The sequence below is a fragment of the Urocampus carinirostris genome, chromosome 6, assembly GCF_059441175.1.
Source record: "Urocampus carinirostris isolate Australia breed hairy pipefish chromosome 6, RoL_Ucar_1.0, whole genome shotgun sequence".
NCBI classification, from domain to species: domain Eukaryota; kingdom Metazoa; phylum Chordata; class Actinopteri; order Syngnathiformes; family Syngnathidae; genus Urocampus; species Urocampus carinirostris.
In genome coordinates, this window is record NC_142354.1 from 45409018 (window position 1) to 45433278 (window position 24261).

General features: G+C 40.8%; 1 protein-coding gene across 2 annotated transcripts in view; it reads right to left on the reverse strand.

Annotated features, from left to right (window-relative positions):
- Positions 1-24261, reverse strand: part of chd5 (chromodomain helicase DNA binding protein 5) — a 92417-nt gene that overhangs the window by 29270 nt on the left and 38886 nt on the right. For both annotated transcript variants that reach the window (XM_088339081.1, XM_088339080.1), the window contains exons 16-24: positions 24111-24248; positions 22341-22462; positions 18694-18867; positions 15080-15221; positions 11922-12053; positions 10401-10518; positions 7515-7639; positions 2412-2661; positions 833-1005 (exon numbers count right to left, since the gene is read on the reverse strand). In XM_088339081.1, coding sequence (XP_088195207.1) covers positions 833-1005; positions 2412-2661; positions 7515-7639; positions 10401-10518; positions 11922-12053; positions 15080-15221; positions 18694-18867; positions 22341-22462; positions 24111-24248 — 1374 coding nt within the window. The remainder of the gene's footprint in view (positions 1-832; positions 1006-2411; positions 2662-7514; positions 7640-10400; positions 10519-11921; positions 12054-15079; positions 15222-18693; positions 18868-22340; positions 22463-24110; positions 24249-24261) is intronic.

Here is a 24261-nt window from a genome sequence, read left to right on the forward strand (position 1 = left end):
AAACGTTACGCAGTTGGGTCCCCTGCTTGTACCGGTCGTGACAAATAAATCACGTAATACCTTAAAAATGAAGCATATGTAATTTATTCGTGTATTTATTAATTTCATAATTTTTGTCAATAATTTATTTTGTCGTATGACTTGTTCTGTATTTTGTCGTGTATCATGTTATGTATTTTGTCGCTGACCATTGATAACCAAATCCGCTCTTGGTGAAAAGCTCAGCAAGTTTGAACTGTGCTCTCCATTAAATGACACACGCACACACACGCTTCTTTAAAATATTCGCCATCAGTAAATGGTTTTCTGTGCTTTGCTATGCAGTGAGCAATGTGATAACTTGCTTCAGTGGTGGTGTTTTTAGCAGTGACAAATGTTTTCAGGGTCTGTGTTTGTTTTCCGCACCTGGACAAAGCGCGTTTTAATGTCTCTGCCTTGAATTCATGCTCATGTTTCATCTCGTAATGAGGTACAACACTCTCGGGGCATAATGCACAAAACAGCACGGTCATTTTTTGCACAAAGCCTCAGTCATCTGTCCACGCTGGCTGGAAAGAACGCGATGTTTTCGCTGGAGGAGCCGTCATGATTCGTTCATTTATAGCGGGCGTGTGTTTCGTTGGCTGGGTTAAAACACGGATCTTGCGTTGTTTTTTGACAATGACAATATTTTTTTCTGAACTCTTCTAGGATCTGGCCTGGGAAAGAGCTGCGTTTACCAAGAAAGTATATATAGACAAGAAATAAAAAACAATAGAATAATAAAAAGTCGCAATCAAACATACAATTGCAAAAAATCGGACCAATGAAAAGCTTCCGTTGGCCTCCTCACCTCTCCATCCTCTTCCTTGACAACGTATTGGGCCACCTTGAAGGAGCTGAGATACTCGTTCATGTTCTGGATCTCGGTGTCTTCGGTGGCGTCCTGGCTGCGATCGAGAAGCTTGGAGATGGCGTCATCGTCGTAGTGAATCACGTTGCCCTCTTCGCCGTCCTTCGTGTCGCCTGGCATTTGTGGAACCGCACAAAAGAGAAAAAAAATGCAATGAAACTATTAGAAATAAGAAATATATTTAGCAGTCTTAGTTGTACTGTACTTCTTATTGTGGTCGTAATTCCTCTATAAAAAGAGATTTGATCTATTTTCTTCATCGAACTATATTCTTCTGCTGTCTCTTAGGGAGTAGAGCAGAAGTCAATGGAAGGAGACCAAGAGGAAGGCCGCCATTGACGTTGATGGATGGTGTTATGAGTGCACAGCAGGAAAGAAGTCTAAATAGAGTGGAAGCTAGAGCTCTTGTTGGTAATAGGAATGAGTGGAGAGGTGTTGTAAAAGGATAGTGGGATGTTTGGACGTGTTCTAAGGGATGGGCTATGATGCGGCAGGGGTAAATCAGCGAAAGCTGTCGGGCCCTGCTGTTGAACAAAAGAGTGTGTTGTGTCACCCTGACCCGAGTGACATGGCCGCTTTCTCGCGTCCCGTTTCATCTGGAGGGACGAAAGCATGACCGACTTTGGTGCCGAGGGGCTTAGCTTGTTTGGGTGTTTGGGCAATTGGGTAGGCCATGGTCCAAACATTTTTGTGTGTGTTTTTTGCTACTTTTTCCCTTCTTCGATTTTCTTTGTTTTTGTATGTGTTTGTCCTGCTGTTGGTCACCCCTCTCAAGGGATAGATAGATGGATAGAACTATATGCTGCAAGCAGTGTGGTTTAAAAATTGAGGAAATACTGTATATCTCTAAAAATTACACTGTTAAATGGTCAATCACACACATAGTAAGCCTACACAGCTGCTAATCTGTACATCTGTTTTTGTTTGTTTTTTTGCAGTACTGGCAATTCTCTTATACCTAGCCACTCCTTTGCACATCTGTTCTCCTCTGCACTATCGTACTCCAGTGTTGTTGTTATTGTATTGTGACTTGTTTACCTGACTGCCCATTTTGCACATCTGGTTAGCTGCTCCTCTTGCACTCTTTGCACTACTGTATAATACTATACATAGCTATAATTATTTAGCATATTATTAGTACTTCAATATTCTAACTCAGTACAACATTTATTTATATCTGGACATTCAAGGAAACTTTTGGTTCAAATATATCGACATTTCTTTCTGTATACACGTGTACAAGAATGACAATAAAGTATATCTGAAACTGAATCTGATAATCTTGTCGTTATGATAAATAATAAACAGGTAATGGTCCACTGGAAGATAATTTTGCTCTTTTTGAATTATTTTGGATTTTTGTGCAGATCAGATGTTGGATGTGATGGATTTGAAGCCATGATCTTAGAACTGTGCCGCGGACGTGCTCACCAATCCGTGCCGCACGTATAATAAAATGAAAATACATTCAGTCGGTGTGTAATGAGTGGCTCAGTTGTGCTCAATGGCACTGTGGTACCTCCCATGTTGCGAGCTGCCTCCATCTCATCCTTGAAAAGCTCCTCAGTGCCGAACTTGAGGATGTCGTCCAGTTCCTGCTTGGACATGGAGCCGGTCTTGGAGCCCAAGCCGGGCCGCACCACCAGGTGCGTCAACATCATCTTCCTTTTGGCCACCTGAGTGATCCTCTCCTCTACCGAACCTCGCGTCACAAAGCGGTAGATCATCACTTTCCTGTTTTGGCCAATGCGGTGCGCTCTACTGAAGGCCTGAAAGGAAGATGCCCTCATTAAGTTCCTGATAGCAAGAAAAATATTTTTCCGCACTATAAGATGCACTTTAAAACCCCAGATTGGCCAATAATTTGAAGGTGCACCTTTATGTGTGGACAGAATCGGAAATGCGATTCTATAAGTGTGCAATGGCGACACGGATGGTTGTTCGCAATTGCATAACATTGGATGCAATGGGAATCGAGCATGGATCCTGTTCACTAGATTAGATAGATAGATAGATAGATAGATAGAGAGATACTTTATTCATCCCCGTAGGGAAATTCACACTTCCAGCAGTCTACCCCGTTGTTTATTAACATATGAACATGATGCCCTAGGGGTGCTTGTAGCGGAGTGGATGACGTCACGCCAGTCCAAAAGTTCGACATCCCTGCGGCAGATGGAAATCTTTTCTTTGTGAAAATCCAGGGATACACCACCTCGTGTTAGCGAGTCCGCCTCCTCTCCGATTCCCCCCGGCTTTTGTGTCTCTGTATAGCGGCGTTGAAGCCGGATAGCTCCGGGTAGCTACACGTTAGCGTCCGAAATGCTAAACGTGAGCCACGTTTCTGCAAAACACAGCAACTGCGCTCCCTGTGCGCTTCGATGTTTTCCACCAGCACTCGATGATCTTATTTGGTCGTGAGTTCGCATTTACCATGATTACGGATGGTACCGAAGACTTATAACGCCGCTAGCCGCTTCGCTAGCTCCGGCTCCTTTTCCACGATAGGCCTCTTCATCACGCCAGCACAAGGATTTTTCAGGGCAAGGAGTTGATTCCTTGAATAAAAGCATTTTTGTGCGCTAAAACCCATGTCCATAGGATAGAAGTAACCCATAGTGTAGTTGTCAAAACGGGAATAAAAACACCAAAGATAGGAGCAGACAATAAAACAATAAATCACAAAAAGTGAGAGATAACAGGGCAGCTGCTGGAAAAGGCAGCCGCTCGTGGCAGCGCCGCTTTGATCTTTTATTACTTCTGGGATACAGAAGACACATGAAAAGGCATTACTGTTGCGCCTCATATATGAAAAATTAAAAGACTATTTTTTGCACCTGCGTCCTATTATCTGGTGTACCTTACAGTGAGGAAAATACGGTAAATGCACCACTCTTTACAGTTAATAATTCACATTTTATATATCTTGCGTGTTTAAGCTTTTAATTCTGTTATGAATGTATTTCAGTTTTGCTTATAGCTGTGACTTCTTATATTTTTTTCTTCTTTGGTTCTTCATTAGGGTCCTCCAAGCTGCAAGTAGAAAAGATGGGGGGCCATATCCAGAAATGCCAAATATTGATTATCCCTTTTCAGACTGGATATCATTTTCTGATTGGTTACATTTCTTCACAGTCAAATTTAAAAGTGCCGTTTTTAAGTCGAAAGTAAATGTAAATGGTCTGCTTTTTTATAGCGCTTTTCAAGCCAAGACCTCCCAAAGCACTTTACAATGTACTTCACACTTTTGCCTTTTACACGCTAACTAACCGATAGCAGCGTCAGCCGTGCAAGACAACTACCTGCTATCGGGGGCATTAGGGATTCAGTGTCTTGCCCAAGGACACTGCGACGTATAACACGGAGGAGCCGGGAATCGAACCTGCGACCTCTTGATCCCAAGACGAGCGCTCTACCTCCTGAGCTAATGCCGCCCCGAAAGTGGTTCCTAGACAATGTTAAACCACATAGTAAACCTGCTACTAATACATAAGTCTAACAGATAGCACTAATGTACCATAAATAACCCCAAAACAATGCCAATACAAAATGGACAATTTTTTGATTTTTTTTTTTTCCGTTTTTTTTTTGTTTCATGGAAAATGCATATTTTCTAATTTGCTATCAATGGGTGTAAACCACTCAAGTTTCGGAGTATTTGGTAGCACTGAAACTCCCTACGGTTGTGAGGGTTTGCGGAGCATCTAATGTTCCATTTTTCCTAACATGGTTTAGCTGTGCCCTTCTGTGGCTTTATTTTAATTGCAACTATTGTTCTTCAGGTGTATTTTATGCTGTACCTTGGATGTTTAAACTACACCACTGTAAGTTGAACTTGTAGGTATTAAAAGTGTGATGTAAATGCAGTCCTAATTAACATAATTGCCCATTTTATTATATCAACTGACGAATATAGTACAAACTGAAGTTAAAAAGACTTTAAATCTGATAAATAAAGACGGTCAGAACGATTAACCGTCCTGAAACAGCAAAACCACCTCCTATTAAATGATACACGGCCATTGATGGCTTTACTCGTTACTTTAACTGGGATGTATATGAACGAGTTCAATGCGAGAAAATATCTAAATAACGACTACTATTACGCCCACTGCCCATAGGATGCAAAATCTGATTGACTTAGAAAGCTATTCAATGAGTTATTCGTGAACCTTTCTTGTGCACTGTTGTTCGAGTGTTGCTACCATTAACTGCCCTGTCAAAGCTATATTATTATTATTAGAGCTTTGAAAACTCTCTCGGTGTACCGTCTTTCTTTGTAAATATGTGTAACCATGTATAATATGTACTTGCAACTGCATATTTTTGTAATGTATTTACCGTATTTTCCGCACTATAGGGCGCACCGGGTTATAGGGCGCACCCCCCAAAAATAGTTTTTGGTCCTATATCTTCCATAGATAAGGCGCACCGGATTATAAGGCGCTACAATGGGAACGTGGACAAAACAGTCCGATGATTCAGTCCAACTGATGACCCCCTTAACATTCCCAAAGCTTGCAAAGAAGCAAATACGTGTCGTAGACACGTGCGAATGCGGTGTCCGTACGATGTCACTTAAATGCGTCATTTCAAATATCATTCGGAAGGTTCAAGTCTTGGGATTCAAGAAATGCCAAACATTTCTATGTTTCTATTTTCTTTTTCACTCGCAACTTTACTGTGCATATGACAATAAACACTTGGAATTGAGTTGAATTCACTCAACTCATCACAGCAACATCAAGATCGTTCTAAAACAAGATACCGGGAAAACATAAAGCCGCATAACTCACCTAAGTTCTCACGTTCAATAATGATACGCAATCATGGTCTTCTTACAACCGTTAGTGAAGTAAATCCAGGAGAGTAAATTATTTGCAAATACAGACTGATAAAACATGTTTCTCTATGGTGTACTTTAGCAAGCTTGCTAAGCTTGCTACGCCATTGCTAAACTCGGACAATTGCAAGATTTGTTTTGGTCATCTAGCCTATTGGAGGCTCTGAATAATTTCAGCCAATAGCGATCAATTTAACTGATGATTGACACATCTTTTTCGGCCAATTGCAGGGTTTGGTTTGGCCATCTATCCAATCCGAGGCTCCGAATAACTTCAGCCAGTAGTGATCGATTCAAATGATGATTGACACATTGGTTAGCCAATGAAACGCCGGTATATAAATCCCAGCATACACCGCGGACTTGCTACGCCATTGTTAAACTCGGCCGATTGGAGGGTTTGTTTTGGGCATCTAGCCAATCCGAGGCTCCGAATAACTTCAGCCAATAGTGATCGATTCAAATGATGATTGACACATTGGTTAGCCAATGAAACGCCGGTATATAAATCCCAGCATACACTGCGGACTTGCTATGCCATTGTTAAACTCGGCCGATTGGAGGGTTTGTTTTGGCTCCGAATAACTTCAGCCAATAGTGATCGATTCAAATGATGATTGACACATTGGTTAGCCAATGAAACGCCGGTATATAAATCCCAGCATACACCGCGGACTTGCTACACCATTGTTAAACTCGGCCGATTGGAGGGTTTGTTTTGGGCATCTAGCCAATCCGAGGCTCCGAATAACTTCAGCCAATAGTGATCGATTCAAATGATAATTGACACATTGGTTAGCCAATGAAACGCCGGTATATAAATCCCAGCATACACCGCGGACGACTTCGCGCTCGGGGGAGAATCTAGTCGGCGGCTGTTGAGTAAGTTGCGAGACCTTGCGAATTTAATATTGAGCCATATATAAGGCGCACTGTGTTATAAGGCGCATGGTCAGCTTTTGAAAAAAATTAAGACTTTTAGGTGCGCCTTATAGTGCGGAAAATACGGTATTTGTATTTATTTCAGACACTTATTCTGATATGTTTTGCACGTGGGAACGAAAAATGAGGGGCGGAACAAACGAGTTTAAGAGGGGACCGCTAAAGGTGAGGGACAGACAAGGAAAGAAGAGGGGGTAAAAAGTTGGTTAAAGAAAAAGGAGTTGCGTGAGTAAATGTGTTCATCTGATATATTTTTCCCACCCTTACCTTTGGAAATATAAACTTCTTTCCTTGGATTACTTTCAACAGGACCCGGACTCTGTAGGTCTGCATCAAACTTTAAGTACCGGTATCATTTTCCGTTCATTTTGCCGGCTGTGATTTTTGGACTGTGTACTTTAATGAAGGACATTTCGTTTCAATCGCGGGACTTCAAGTCGGGTTTGGTTTAGTTTTGTGTTACATGTTTAAATGTGGGCGTGTGCGGCTTATATACAGGTGCGGCCTGTGTATGTGCAAAATCGGTTTTCCTCTTAAAATGTGGTGGGTTCAGCTTATAATCAGGTGCGCTCTATAGTCCGGAATTTACGGTAATATGCACTGTTAACATAATGTTCACTATCGACCATGCGGTTCTTTACCTTTCAGGTAAAATCTGCTGTTGTAACATTGGAGATTTAATAAGAAGAAAGGGCTTAGGGAAATGCCTTTAGAACAGCTTGGAATTTCTTATCTGAGGTTTGTGTCCTCTCAACTCAAGCATTCTCTCTTTATTTTGAGTGTTTACTAAATTGTAAACGTATCAGCTAACTATATAAGAGATGAATGAAGGTTTACTTGGATGTCGTTGTGAGGATTCCAGTCCGAGTCATAGATGATAACTGTGTCTGCGCTGGCCAGATTGATTCCCAGACCTCCGGCTCGGGTTGAGAGCAGGAAGCAGAACTGCTGAGCACCCGGTGCTGAAACCCGAGAACACAAGCACAATATAACATACTTAAAACCTGATTACAGACGGGAAAAAAACAGGACTCATACAGAATACTTAGGTACAAGAACAGATACTGGTTACAGAATTTTCTGCACTATAAGGCGCAGCCCCACACAATATGATGTCAGATTTCCCATACATAAGGCACAACTTACTATAAGGCACATGAAATTGAAACTTACAGTAAAAGCGACCGTGTTAAGTTACGTTTTAGATTAATGCAATGAGTGATCCAACTGTAAATATTGCTGACCTTACTCCCCAAAATTTGACACAAGAAAAGGCGTTTTTACTCATTGTGCAAGAAACAGCGATTTGCATAAAGCCTTTTGTTCGGCACACCGATAGGTTGAACAGTCTTCTTCACCTGTGCATTTATAAGGTTGTGGTTTATATGTATATGTACGTAAAAGAGCTTGTATAGTATTTTATTGAAAGACTCTCTGTTCTCCCTTTGTTGAAGAAGATGATCGAGAATTCGTCTCATACGCGTTCACAGAGAATGCAGGAATCAATGGCGTCAGAGGGAGCTCTTGTTTATTGATGCAACTATCTCAACAAGAACCTCAGAGAATCTCAGATATGCGTGGTTCTTTATAGTTTCAACACAGCATGTGTAAACGGTGTAGCCTGTCCCTTTCACGCGGTATGCACAGGGTTCCGTCCTTATTTGGGAGTGTTTTTAAGTTTATACCAGTTTATGTGACCTTGCCCTTTGCCGTTATCTCTTGGCAGGACAGACGCTTCCCTTAAGGAGGATTGTTTATACTAATTCGTCTGCCGAGACCTTCCCGAAATGTAAGCAACATTTCTCCCAAGTGTACGCAAGTCTTTCTAAATGTCAGCAAGTCTCCTGAACAAATGTATGCAAATCTATTCTACAAATGCAAGTTTCTATTCTACAAGATTCGTTGGTGAAGGAGTGGAAAGACAGTTAACCTATTAGAATGGAGAACAAAATGCACTTTGCAAAGCACTGTTTCTGGCACTGTGAGTAAAAATAGTGTCATAGTGAGATAAGCACTACTGCCTTTTTGAATGTTACTTTAATCCCTGGTGGTCTAAGGCAGGGTTCTCAAACACTGTGCCGTGAGATATTGTCAGGTGTGCGGTGGGAAATTATCCAATTTATGTGCCTGTGCAGTCTAGCGCCTGGCAGAGTAATCATGTACGACTTTGAAGTAGTCGTACGGGGAGCTGTTTGCCTTGTGCTTGGAGATAGGCGAATTAGCGCATGACTGAAAGCTGTGGAGGAAAAGCTACAAGTGTGTTTTTCATTGATTTCTGCCAGGATATCAGCTCTATGTTCATCAGGCCTAGGTTTCACACAGCATAAATATGAAAAAATATAATACACTTTATTTTGATTTTATTTTATTCCTTTTCGTTATGGCATAACATGCCCTGCGACTGGCTAGCAACTGGTTCAGGGTATCCCCTACCCACTGGCCAAAATTAGCTGGGATGGGCTCCAGCACCCGCACGCAACCCTAGCGGTGCAGATGATGGTTGGATAGATACATAATATAACGCCATTTTTCAATATTAAAAACCCTTATATTAGTATAAGCTTTTTGTTTGCGCATCCCAGCTAATTTTGGGCAGTGGGTAGGAGATACCCTGACCCGGTTGCTAGCCAGTCACAGGGCATGTTATGCCATAACGTCTTGAACAGGAATCAAATAAAATCAAAATAAAGTAAATTATCTCATCTCATCTCAATAGCTGCACCGCTTGTCCTCAGTAGGGTCGCGGGGGAGCTGGAGCCCATCCCAGCAATCATCGGGCAGTGGGCAGGGGACACCCTGAACTGGTTGCCAGCAGATCGCAGGGCACACAGGGACAGACGACTCGCTCGCTCATTCACACCTAGGGACAATTTGGACCGGCCAATTCACCTGAAATGCATGTCTTTGGAATGTGGGAGGAAACTGGAGTGCCCGGAGGAAACCCACGCAAGCACGGGGAGAACATACAAACTCTGCACAGGAAGTCTGGTAGATGGATTCGAACCCCCGCAGGAGGTTCCCACGACCTCAAAAATGGGGCCACACAAGCACTTACCACTGCGCCGCCGTGCTGCCAAAGTATATTATAATTTTTCATATTTATACTGTGTACCACAGGATTTATTTTTCAATGAAAAAAACGAGCCTTTAAAAACACTGGTCTAAGATGTTGGTCTTCTCACTACCCGGCTTTGAATCCCGTTGCATACAATTTTTAAGCAACTTATGTCGGTGATGTTTACTGATTGACTATTTTTTTGCACAATGTTGACTATTTTTGCACTAAACACATATTGCACTAATACAATCCCAAAACTGTATGTAACATCCTCCATGCCCACATTTCTTGTGTAAATATTGTGTCAATTATAACCTTATTTTCTTTGTTTCTTTATCTTCTTTGTTTTCTTTTCTCCTCACTGTCAAATGTGAACCTGGAGTGCCACGCCCAATTTCGTTGTCACACTATGTTCAACCCATTTTGTAACAATGACAATAAAGGTATATTCTATTCTATTCTATTCTATGGATCAATCATTGCACAACACACACTCATAATTCATAATGTATCGCATTCACCTTATTCTGTGGTACATACGGCGCACAGGGTAATACGGGGCTTTTTCAAATGTCTGGTCCATTTGAGTTTTTTGGTGCGCCTTATAGTGTGGAAAATACGGTAAATTATTGATGGTAAGTGAAATAATGGATTTGTTTTCCTACCGTTGAAGCGATCAATGGCCTCCTGCCTCAGGCCTCCGGTAATCCCGCCGTCAATGCGCTCGTATTTGTAACCCTCAAACTCTAGAAAATCCTCGAGCAGATCCAACATCTTGGTCATCTGCACAAAAATACAAAATCAGGTGTATTTATATTGCTAATGTTTATGGTTACAAACACATTTTTCTTCTTTTTATAGTATTACGTTCATAACCGACTAAAAATAACAAATAAATAATATACATCCATTTTCTAAACCCTCACTACAATTGCATGGAAAATCAACAATATTTAATAATAATTAGAATGAAAATAATAACAAAAAGTAATAACAATAATAATAATAATAAGAAGAATTCATTTCCAACTTTTTTTTCCAAAAATAAGGAATAAAAAAACATTTCTTAACCTAGAAGTATTTTTAAAATGCACATTTATAAGATATTTCACATATTTTTTTTGCTTGTTATTCGAATGAATATTGTTTTTTTGTTTTTTTGTTTTTTTAGTAATTAAGTTTGTTAACACAGCGAGGCGCAAAATAATACACAATGTCCCTTCAAGCTTTTTTGTTGGTGTAGCATAAAATTTCAAAATACATTAATCCCTCATATTATGCGGGGATTGCGTCCCAAAAAGGTACCGCATAGTCAAAATAAGTAAATTAGAAACCTTTTTTAATGTATTTATTTATTTATTTATTTATTTATTTATCCATCTATTTGTTTGTTTATTCATTTATTTTTATTTTTTTATTTATTCATTTTGAGATTAGTCAGGGACAAACCTAGATTACAGGCTCAAATATTTGTTTAACTAATAGAGAACAGTATATAATGTGTACACTGGTTACCACATTCCCCTAAACATGACTGGGTGGAAACATTTATTGGGTGCCATCAGGCTGTACTTGCCCAAGACACACCACATTAAATGCCCCTATGATCGTAGTGTTTAAGGCATCCCCCAAAAAATATATATATATAAAAAAAAATAATAATATATATATATATATATATATATATATATATACATGTATTGTATTTTTTTTTTCTATAAATAACACCTGTACTGTCAAATTACAATTTCAAAAATATGTCAGCTGTTTTATTGCACAACTGAATGGATGAGGGACCTGATTCACATGACTTCATTCTGTCCTCGAGAAAACATATATTTTTCCGTTATCAAACAATTTTGGAAAAGGTTTCAAGAAGCCAAAGACCCGCATGGGGCTCCAAAGCAAGTTGAGCGGGTGGAGAGGTCCATCATTGTTAGCGATAGAAAGCATCTTCATATGTTTAGCCAATCAGAATGCAGAAGACAATGCATAATGAAAATCTGTGAAGTAGCAAAACTGCAATAAGTAAACCGCAATACAGCAAGAGATTATTGTATAGGATGGGCCAAGGCAGATATCAAATGCATGTGACAAAAGTAAATGGATTGAAATTTGTAACAAATAAAAGACTGCAACTGAGACTCTTGCTAAAGTGATCAGTTGCCAAGAATGCCAACTCTTACTTGTGAAAAAATAAGAACTCTGTGGCCTTCGTCCTTGAGCTTTTTCAGCATTTTTTGCAGCAGAGTCAGCTTCCCCGACGACTTCACAAGCTGGCTGCCGTCGTATGATCCGTTGGGCAAAACGGGAGCCTCCTACAAAAGAATATAAGGCCAGGTCGATTAACATTGTGTTGTTCATCGCGTAAAATGGATTTCAGTATAACGCGTATAACGGTGTATAAAGTGCACCCTTCATTTTTGATTAAAAATCAGTATAGAATGCAATAAGCATTGTAACTGACAATCATTGAGGAGAGGCGGCCGGGTGTTAGAGGGACTGTGACCAACCCTTTGTCCAATGGTATGCCCCAGCGGCAGTGTTGTGGAGTCATACACGCAGGAGTTCAAGACAAATTACTTGAGCTTAAGCTACAGTTCTCTGCATATTTATTATTATTACAGGGCATGGACCCCCGCCACGGGGTCGCCTTAGTGCCTTCCAACCATCGCGTCCCACACAGAACCCCAGACTCTTTGTTTTTGTGGCCCGGCTAAATAATAACATTAGTAATACCGTAAATTCCGGACTATAAGCCGCTATTTTTTCCCTAACTTTCAACCCTGCGGCTTATTCAGTGATGCGGCCAATTTATGACATTTTTCTAACGGCGCTCGAGTGTTGCTACCATTAACTGCCCTGTCAAAGCTATATTATTATTATTAGAGCTTTGAAAACTCTCTCGGTGTAGCGTCTTTCTTTGTAAATATGTGTAACCCATGTATAATATGTATTTGCAACTGTATATTTTTGTAATGTATTTATTTGTATTTCTTTTAGACACTTATTCTGATATGTTTTGCACGGGTGAACAAAAAATGAGGGGCGGAACAAACGCGGGGTGCCGAGTTTAAGTGGGGACCGCTAAAGGTGAGGGACAGACAAGGAAAGAAGAAGGGGTAAAAAGTTGGTTAAAGAAAAAGGAGTTGCGTCAGTAAATGTGTTCATCTGATATATTTTCCCCACCCTTACCTTTTGGAAATATACACTTTTTTCCTTGGATTACTTTCAACGGGACCCAGACTCTGCAGGTCTGCAGCAAACCTTAACTACCGGTATCATTTTCCGTTCATTTTGCCGGCTGTGATTTTTGGACTGTGGACTTTAATGAGGGACAGTTTTAATCGCGGGACTTGAAGTCAAGTTTGTATTAATTTTCTGTTTGTGTTACATGTTTAAATGTTGGCACATGCAGCTTGTATACAGGTGCGGCTTGTGTATGTACAAAATCGGTTTACCTCTTAAAATGTGGTCGGTGCGGCTTATAATCAGGGGCGCTCTATAGTCCGGAATTTACGGTAATAATGATAAAAAAGATCAGAATAAAATAATAAGCCTAAATTCACTGTGTACTCACTGGACTACCAAGGATCTAGATGACATTGGAAATGGCATCAGATTGTATCTCATTATCACACAACATCTACTCATGGTACCACCACGTTGCACGACTTTGTTTTGGCTAAACTCTTTCTCATAAAACTCCATAACCACGTTGTACAACTTGGCACCGTGAGTAAAACTACTGTGATGATGAGATGAAATATAATACCTATTCCTGTGTCACCTAGTGGTCAGAATCTGGCGCTCTGACCGCTGCAGTCCGGGTTCCATTCCAATTGCGCCAATGCTGAAAATTGTTCATCAGTATTTGTTGACTGATCAAGTACAATAATATGCTTGTGTAAAACACTTTTGGGTAAAAAGAAATATATGTGTATATACATAAATAAATACCATATGTTTGGTGTGAGTGGGGATCCCTTAACCACTAAAGTTGTAGGGGCACCATTTTCTGTGGTGTGTCTTGGGCAGCGCCCATTTCTATGTACCGTATGCAAAAAATAAGGCAAATTTTACTCTTACTTGTACGGCCGAGTACCAAACAACCCACAGGCCGGTGGTTGCTGACCAGTGTTCCCTCTAAGCTGCATGTGTGCGCAATTGCGCTCTACCCAGAGCTTTTCCGCGCACAAGAAAATCTAGCCAGCTCACAAAAATCAGGGCTCAAAATTACTAATTAAGAAGCGACTTAAGTTAAAGTTACAGGGCATGAAGGTAAAACTACACGGGTTCCCCCGACATTGTGTCCTAAATGCGATATTTTGAAGTCAAAGTCGAAGTAGAATAAAGTTGAGTAAAGTTAGTAGAGTTTGTCGAGAACCGGCTTCTTCGGCTCGGCTCACTGAAAAGAAACCGGCTCTTTCGGGTCCTAAACGGCTCTTCAGGTTGTTTTTGCTTATTTAATCCCAACATGACCAAATATGATGTAAAACTATGCACAAAATGGCTTAAAAGAAGGGGAGAATAAAACAAAAAAGAAAAAAATACCAAAATGAAAAAGTAGTGAAAAGCTGAGAAAAAAAGAAACAAAAGGAAGGGGAAAAAAGAAGGAAAAATTTAGAAAAAAGCCAGAAAAAAAGAAAAGAAAGAAATGTAGGAAAAAAGTAAACAGAGAACAAAAAGAAAAAAGTAACAGCTCGGAAAAAATAAAGACAATGAGATTTTTTTAAAAAGGAATTTTTTAAAAAGTAGAAAAAAAACACGGAAAAAAGAAGAAAAAGTTTGTGTTGCATTCAAATAATTTCCAATGATATGAAGTGAATCTTGTTGCCAACATTGTACTTCCACTAAAAAATGTGATAAAATACAGTTGTGTATCGTGCAACCGACTCAATAAGCACCCAAAAATGTTAATATTATGCGACAAAAGATATCAGAAAAAAAAGAAATGGATATCTTGTGAAAGAATTGTAAGAACAAATGACGTTTGTAGGCCGTACAACCTTTGCAATTGTACATGAGTCGATTGATTCAAAAGAGAAAAATAATTTTGCATTGCCGGAAACTCAGCAAAATGTAACTTGATGTCAAGTTTTGGACATGTTTGATAATGATTTAGTTGCCACACTCGGGGTTGCTGTTGCTCACTGTTGTTTCAAGCGTTGCTCACCGACTTTGTGTGAACGCTCAGACCCGTGAGGAAAATGACAGGGAACATTGTTGCCGACCACTGGCGTAATACAGTACCTAAACCCCAGCTCTCGTGTTTGAGCTCTATTCTAAGTTAAAAAAAGTTTTTTTTAAAAGGAATCTATACAATAGAATATATCTGCATTACCACAGCAGCTACGGGGAAGAGGTAGGGATGATTGCAGCACTTCTTCAAGTCCATCATGATGTTAAGAAGGGAGACTTGGTTGCCTCCGCCTTTGGAGTTGAGGGCTTCAAAGTTACGCGTCAAGATGAACTTGTAGTACTTCCTGATGGTACAAAAGCAGAAGACAAGGGCGTCTCAAAATTGCATTATACTACTTGTGTCGTGTCCGGCATGGTCGCCGTGGCAACCGGCTGGCCCCGCCCCCTGGGCAACAGCTGAAGCAAATCACCTCATTTGCGCGTTTGCTTCTTAAGGGGGGTTTTGGGTTTTGCGGGGGCTGGCTCATTGCATTTTCTGTCTGCATTTCCCGTTCTATTTTGCCCTGTCCTGTTTTGGTTGAGTCGGAAGAAACCTGTGTTTGCACGTTTTTAGTTAAAGCCTTTTTTGTTCTGTTTTGTCCCGGAGTTTTGGACGACTTTTATTTTGTTAAATAAAAGTTTTGATCGTCAACGCAGTTGAGTTCTCCCTTCCTGCCTCCGTTCTGGTCCGGTCCCCCGTGACAACTTGTACTTTTTACATCATATACACACTCATTCTATTTTTTACAATTTATTGGATCAAAAAACAAATGCAGAAATAATCAATTGTCCAGTCTATTTTTTTCTCCGTTAGTCATAGATGAATTCCCCTCACTGGGGGGTCTTTATATTGTTTCACAGTTCATGGATCCCTTAACCACCTGGATCGTAGGGGCAGCACTTCCTGTGTTGTATCTTGGGCAAGTACTGCCTAGTGCACAGGTGTCAAACAGGCGGCCTGCGGGCCAGATCAGCCCCGCTAAGGGATCGAATCCGGCCCGCGAGACACTGAGAGAAGCGCAAGAGAAAAACAAGCTGCAGGTTAAAATATGTCAAATTGATGTTGCTAAAGCCAGGAGCCTCTCACAAAGACACTGTACTTGTATTCATTTCTCTCTTTCTCTCTCTCTTTTCCACCCCTTTTCTCCCACTCTCTGTCTCTGTCTCTTTCACTCTCTGTGTCTCTCTTTTTCTCTTCCTTTGTTGCTCTTTGTCTCTTTCTCTCTCTGTGTCTTTGTAACTTCTTTTGCTCTAACTTCCTTTTTTCCCTTTTCTCTCATTTCTACTTCTCTCTTCCTACCCTTCGCGCTTTCTTTTCCCTTTTCTCTCCTTCTGTATTTCTATTTCTTTGGATTTCTTTCTTCCGCTCCCTTTCTTTCCCCCTCTCTCACGACTTCTCTTTTTATATCTTTTGTTTCTCACGCTCTCTCTCTCTTTCTTTGTCCTGCCCTCTCTCCTTTTCTCTCCCTCTTTCTCTTATTTCTTCATCTCTCTTTTTCCTTCTCTTTAATATACTATTCCAGTCCCCGACCGAATGTTTGTTCTATCGTGTGGCCCCGAGTTCAAATGAGTTTGACACCCCTGGCCTAGTGGCACCCATCCTTCTCCAGGCCGTTTTTTTTGTGTAGGGGTTTACTCCCTTCACATGAAATAGACTAAGGTACAGCACCTTCATCAAAAGGTGTCTGTTATTTTTCAGTGTAAAGCATGATCCGGCTCTCCAGGGAGGAGCCGTACCTCAGGATTGACGAGGAGTGGCGTGTTACAACACTAATCCTAGATCCTAAATCACCGGATACACAATTTCGCAAAGTATGTATGTAACCATGCAACCATGCTAAAGTCACTGAAGCAATTATTTTATTTGTATCATTGAAATCACAGTTTGGTCATCATTTGTGACATATTCAGTAAAAGTAATGTAGCTTCTTTTGAAATTGACTTTTTAAAATGATTTCCTCATTTTGCAATAATAATGATTTTTTTTCAATCCTTTGAGAAGTAGAAATCGGGCTCTTTGATGCTTTGTTTTTTTTTTCAGACCGATAACGATCGAAATTATTCCACTTGCACAGTCAGCGATACACAAACCAAAGGCCGATATTGTCATGTCCTGCACGGTTGTCATGGCACCCAGCTGGCCCCGCCCCTTGACACCGGCTGAGACGCATTGAACTGATTGCTTGAGGAGTACTTAAACTCTCCTTTTGGGACTGCCCGTAGCCGGACCATTGTTTAACCCTCGTTAAAACCCTGTTCATGCCCGTTTTGTAATTTTGATTGCCTTTAAACCTGTTTTTTTTTTTGTCTTTGGTCCGTTTGTGTGTTGGACAACTTTTATTTCCTAATTAAAGTGACATGTCGTCTACGCATATGAGTTCCGACTTCCTGCTTCCCGATCCGCTTCCTGACAGATATGACTACTAGGTAAAATTCAAATCTCTGTTAACAAGTAACTGATGTTTTAAACAAAAATACCAAGATGATATTTTTCTTAATATTCCATTTAATCAACGACAGTTTATCGTTCCTTTAGTTGCAGGTTGCTGTTTAATGAATGTCCATTAGAGGGCATTGAATGGTTGCTAAGAGACGAAACCATATAAAGGAAGGTATCCTTACTGACACGATACATGATATTGACACTCGTCCATCTTTACCAATTTTGAATTTATGACGTATCAGTTGATAAGTTTATTCTGTTGTTAATATCGGAGGTCGCATAGGATGTTACTTCTCTATTTTGAAAATGTCATTACAGTGGAACCTCGGTTTTCGAACGCCTCTCACTACGAACAAATCGGTGTCCGACCAAAAATTTCGAGAAATTCTTCCTTCGCTGTTCGGTCCAAAAATCGGAGTTCGAACTCCGGTAATGCGTGAGTGCGTACTTTAGGGTGCCATGCTGAGCGGCGTACGGGTGTTTTAGCCCCTTATTATGCCTCCGAAGAAGGTGAAAAAAGAAAAGTAGTGCGCACAACTATTGCATTTAAGAAAGAAATAGCACCACCGTCCATCTGCGCCTTCTGCTGACCACCACAAAGGTAAAAAATACTATTCATAAGATTACGATAACGCGAATGTACGATTAGCCTGGGTTAGCTTTAAGTTTACGTTAAACATTCAGGGTGTTGGAACGGAGCCCAACATTAAGGGTGTTGGAACGGAGCCCCCTTTCCAATAAACCGCTCACCACTTGCTGCGGAGACCCGGGTGCTAAATGACTTGTAAACGACCTGATTTTTTTATTTTTACACGTTCACGTTAGCGTCATCTTTCGTACGGAAGATTGCGAAAACGCAGACGTACGATTAGCCTGGGTTAGCTTTATGTTTACGTTAAACATTCAAGGTAAACATTCAGGGTGTTGGAACGGATTAAAACGATTTACATTATTTTTAATGGGAAAAATGATTTCGGCGATCGAACAAATCGGTTTTCGAACAATGTTCTGGAACGGATTATGGTCGAGAACCGAGGTTCCACTGTATTTTGACTACTATGCACTGTTTACATTATTGTCACTATCAGTTAATAATGTTGTTATTCTTTGATTTATTGCGGATGTGCTTTTGGAGATTTAATAATCGGAAAAGGCTCAGGAGAGGGTTTTCAGGAGAGAATGGAATTTCCTATCGAAGGTTTGGGTCCTCTCCTGTTTGCAAGTTAAAAATCAATTGATGTATTCTCTCCTTATTTTGAGTGTCCGTTAAATTATATTGAAAATGTGCTTTAATTTCCCTCCTGATATCTTTTGGCCCAAATCACGTTACTGACTTTTGCATTGGACTGAGCTCCACCCGCACGATCAGCTCCGTCTTTGCGGGCATGTTTTTAAAGACGTCTGCTTTGAGCCTCCGGAGCATGTGCGGGCCGAGCAGGTCGTGAAGCTTCTTGATCTGATCCTCTTTGGAGATGTCGGCAAATTCTTCCAGGAAGCCCTCCAGGTTACTGTACAGAAAGTTTGTATCAGTGTCAAAAAGTCTTTTGCTATGAAGATGAAGGATGAAATACAACAGAAAATATTCAACATTATGTAAATACACCACTTAGCAGTGTTATGAGTAATGCGATACAAAAAAAACGCATTCCAGGAGCGCAATTACATTTTTCTGTAACGAGTACTGTAAAGCGTTATTAATCATTTCTTTGTGACTAATCTATTGTTACAATGTGGCGCTTTACTCTGCCACTATTTTAAAGCAGACCATTAACTACAATGCGTGCTGTTAATGCCATGTCCTGCATGGTTGTCATGGCGCCCAGCTGGCCCCGCCCCTTGACACCGGCTGACCTGCATTTTCCTGATTACCGTATTTTCCGCACTATAACGCGCACCTAAAAGCCTTTATTTTTTTCAAAAGCTGACCATGCGCCTTATAATACAGTGCGCCTTATTTATGGAACAAAATTAATTCGCAAAGTCCTGCAACTAACTTGCAGCCGCCGACTCGATTTTCCCCCGAACGCAAAGTAGTCCGCGGTGTATGCTGGGATTTATTTACCGGCGTTTCATTGGCTAACCAATGTGTCAATCATCATCTGAATCAATCACTATTGGCTAAAGTTATTCGGAGGTAAAGGGGGCGGATCCTTTTTATCATTTACAGGCTGGCATAGGCTAAAGGGGCAATACAAAGTCTGCAATTGGCCGAAAAAGATGAATGTGAATAGCATGTTGGGTTGACGGCATAGAGAAAACAGTATTTTACTACTCTGTACTGTATTTGTAAATATTTTACTCTCCTGGATTTACTACACTCACGGATATAAGAGGACCATGGTTGCACAATATTATTGAACACAACGACTTCGGTGAGCTACTCCGGCTATATATTTTCCCTGTATCTTGTTTCAGACAGACTGAACTCAATGTTTCTGTGAGAAGCGGTGCAGATAATGGATAGAATGGAGTGTTTATTTTAAAATTAAACTCAATTCCAAGTGTTTATTGTCATATGCACAGTAAAATTGCGAGCGAAAAAGAAAATAGAAACTAAGGAATGGTTGGCATTTCTTGAATCCCAAGACTTGAACCTTCCGAATGATATTTGGAACGATGCATTTGAGTGACATCGTACGGACACCGCATCCGCACGTGTCTACGACACGTATTGGCGTCTTTGCAAGCTTTGGGAATGTTAAGGGGGTAATAAGTTGGACTGAACTATCTAACTGTTTTGTCGAGGTTCCCATTGTAGCGCCTTATAATCCGGTGCGTCTTATGTATGTCAAATATAGGACCAAAAACCATTTTTTCGGGGTGCGCCCTATAACCCGGTGCGCCTTATAGTGCGGAAAATACGGTACTCTTATGGGTACTTAAACGTGCCTTTTGGAACTGCCCTTTGCCAGTTCGTTGTTTACCCTTGTTGAAAACCTGTTCATGCCTTTTTGATACCTGTTTATTCTTGTTGTGTAACATTCGGAGAGATTCCTGCAAATTCTGTTTAATCCCGTTAAATGCCTAGTCTGTAGTTTTGCCTGCATTTGAGCCTGCTTTTGTTTTGTTTTTGGTCCGTTTATGTGAGTTCCAACTTCCTGCTTCCCGACCCGCTTCGTGACAGTTTAAGCTTTCATTCTTTGCTCATGCAGTGATTATCTACCTTAAATCCGCTAGCAACCTAGCGCTAAGCACAACAGTGAAGGATGGGCATGTTTATTCCTACGTACAAAATTCAACCTAATACGGTCGTGACGTCTCAAGCACAGTATATGAATGTGTAATTTTTCCCTGCTGATATTCTGATCTCCTTTCCGGTGTATACTCATATCCAAGCCATATATACGACTATAAAATTAAACATTCAATTCAGAGGGTCTGTTTATATGCTCTTATTTGGTTGTGTGTCACTGGTAGCGAGTGGTAGGGAGCGCGTGGGTAGGGGTGTGGCTTATTAAGGAACAACAAACTCAATGGGGCAAATGATTTTTGCAAAAGACAAATACAAAAAATAAAATGGATATGGAGTCTCTCGGTGGTCTAAAGTTTGCAAACTCTCAAGATTGCAGAAGCCAAGAAATATGAAGGGTACACCACTTCCGCAGGACACGTTTTCTTCCATTTATTTTATGATGTGTCTATTTTTAGAGGGTCTGCTTCAATGTGAGTATTCACAATAATAGTGACGGTTGCCATGGCGCCCAATTGGCCCCTGCCGGTGTGGCGCCTCGTTGACAGATTGGTTTCCCTTCTGTTTAAGCTCAGTGCTCTCACTCACCCTTTTAAGCTTAAGTACTTGGGTTGTGATGTGGCTGCAGTTGGTGGAATGGAGTGTGAGGTATTGCACAGAGTCAAACAAGGAAGCAAGGTTTTGGGTGCTCTGAGGAGAGTGATGAGCAACAAGAGTATGAGTATGGATGTCATGAGGGGACTGTATGAGAGCGTGATTGTGCCGACTGTGTTGTATGGTGCAGAGACTTGGAGCCTGAACTTGAGAAGGAAATTAAATGTTTTTGAGATGAAGTTTTAAGGAGTATGTGAGACAAGATTGGATAGATTGAGAAATTAAATTGTGAGGGACAGAACTGGTATAGTAGTGGAACTGAGCAAGCGTGTGGAAAAGAGAGTACTCGGTTGGTTTGGACACGTGGAGAGGATGGATGAAGAGCCAATGTTGAAGAGGATCTACAGAGCAGAAGTCAATGGAAGGAGACCAAGAGGAAGGCCGCCATTGACGTGGATGGATGGTGTTATGAGTGCACTGCAGGAAAGAGGTCGAAATCTAATGAAAGGTAGAGCTATGGTTGGTGATAGGACTGAATAGAGAGGTGTTGTAAAAGGATAGTGGGATGTTTGGACGCGTTCTAAGGGATGGGCAGGGCACCCGTATGATGCAGCAGGGGTAAACCAGTGAAAGCTGTCGGGCCCTGCTGTTGAACAAAAGAGTGTGTCGTGTCACCCTGACCCGAGCGACACGGCCGCTTTCTTGTGTCCCGTTCCATCTGGAGGGACGAAAGCATGACCAACTTCCGTTCCGGGGTGGCTGTCTTGCTGTCGGTCACCCCTCTTGAGGGATATGACCAAGATGGATACATAGATAGCTCACCCTTTGTCAGTCCGTCAACGAACCTCTGCACCCGCAAGACGTGGGTTTTTGACTCTGTCCGGTTTCCTGCTGGTTTCCTGTCCGTTACTGTTCCCGTCTATTTTGTCCTGTTTAATATCAGTCTTGAGTTTCGTTCCCGTCTAGTTTGTCCTGTTTAATTTCGCTATCCAGTTTTGATATCAACCCTGTCTGTCCCGTCCTGTCCGGTATCGACCCCATATGTCCGATATCTGCTCGCGCAATTAAAGTAACTATAACGAATTCCTTTTTGTCAATAACGCCCCCAACACTGTCACTCATTAATACTGATGTTGCTTTTCATTCATAAGGATTGTGGAATGAATCACTAAAGCTGTGTTGGCTGTGTCAACATACTTGAAGCGCTCCGGTGTGAGGAAGTTGAGCAAATGGAAAAGTTCCTCCAAGTTGTTCTGAAGAGGGGTTCCAGTGAGCAGCAGCTTGTAGTAAATCTTGTAGCCATTGAGGATTCTGAAAAACTGCAAGTGAAGGGTCAGAATCAATTTGGCTTTTTCATGGGGCTCTTAGCAAGAATGGACTTTTAATGCCACACATATTTTGTATTGCTTATTAATAAAAATTCTATAACTCTGTTTGACATTCAAAAATGAAAACACGTTTTGAATATGTAAAAAGAAAAAAAATGTTACACTAGTATCATTTTTGCTCAATTTAAGTGGTATATTTTATAAAAAAAAATAAAAGAAAAAGATAAATCCATAGTCAAATTCTAAAAACAGATTAGAAATACAGTCCCACAATTAAAAAAAATAAAACATTAATAACCAGTATTACCTGATGAGCCTTTGTGAACACAAATATTAAAAAAAAACTGTTAATTTAGAAAACATGATGAATTAGGCTTTAAAAAAAAAACTACAAGAAATTGGTGCCTCTAGATTTTAATTAAAAAACTGTCCCTTGGCTCAAAAAATGATTGGTGATTTTAATTATTACTTTAATAAAAAAAATACAATGTTTGTGTATTTATTTATTTGTAATATCTCTTAAAATGGCAACATGAGGCAGCGCCATCTTTTTCTAGCCTCTACGCGAGTTAAGCCTCATGTGAGTAAAGAGTTTGCTTAAATAACACAAAACTGAGTGTCAGATTACCGTAAATTCCGGACTATAAGCCGCTACTTTTTTCCCAAACGTTCAACCCTGCGGCTTATTCAGTGATGCGGCCAATTTATGTCATGTTTCTAACGGTCGCCAGCGGCGCTCGAGTACAAAGGGTGGGATTTAGGCCGCTGGAATATATGCGCCGAGGAAGACTGCAACTTCTTGGCTTGTGCATAAATTAACCCTTTTTTCTTTGTAAATATGTGTAACCATGTATAATATGTATTTGCGACTGTATATTTTTGTAATGTATTTATTTGTTTTTATTTTAGACACTTATTTTGATATGTTTTGCACGGCGAATGGAAAAGAAGGGGCGGAACAAACGCGGGGAGATGGGAAGTGGGGTAAAGGTGAGACCTGTTTGTGGACGCGGCGGACAATAGTGGATATATATTTTTCCCACCCTTACCTTTGGAAATATACACTTTTCTCCTTGGATTATTTTCAACGGGACCCGGACTCTGCAGGTCTGCATCAAACCTTAAGTACCGGTATCATTTTCCGTTCATTTTGCCGGCTGTGATTTTTGGACCGTGTACTTTTATGAAGGACATTCAGTTTCAATCGCGTGACTTAAAGTCGGGTTTGGGTTAATTCTGTGTTTGTGTTACAATTTTTAATGTGGGCGCATGCGGCATATAAACAGGTGCGGCTTGTGTAAGTACAAAATCGGTTTTCCTCTTAAAATGTGGTAGGTGCGGCTTATAATCAGGTGCGCGCTATAGTCCGGTATATCACTACTTCAAAATATTCAGATTCAGATTCAGATTTACTTTATTGTCATTCTTGTACACGTGTATACAGAACGAAATGTCGACAGTAACACCCAAAATCAGCCAGATGGCGCCATAATAATGATTTGGCATGAACACAAAACCAGCAATGATAAAGGCAATGGCTGTCTTCCCAGATGGGTCAATTTTCAATTTATCTTGGATGGCATCCCAAGTCCCCTGGTGGTTTTGGGGTCCTGTAGTTGGTTGAATCTTATTGTCTTACCTTGGACTGGTTATTCTTCAACCTGTGGGCTTCATCCACCACCAGGCAAGCCCAGGTGATGGATCCAAGGATGGCTTGATCGATGGTGATCAGCTCGTAGGACGTCAGCAGAACGTGAAACTTGATGGGTGTGTCTTTCTGCCAAATAGCG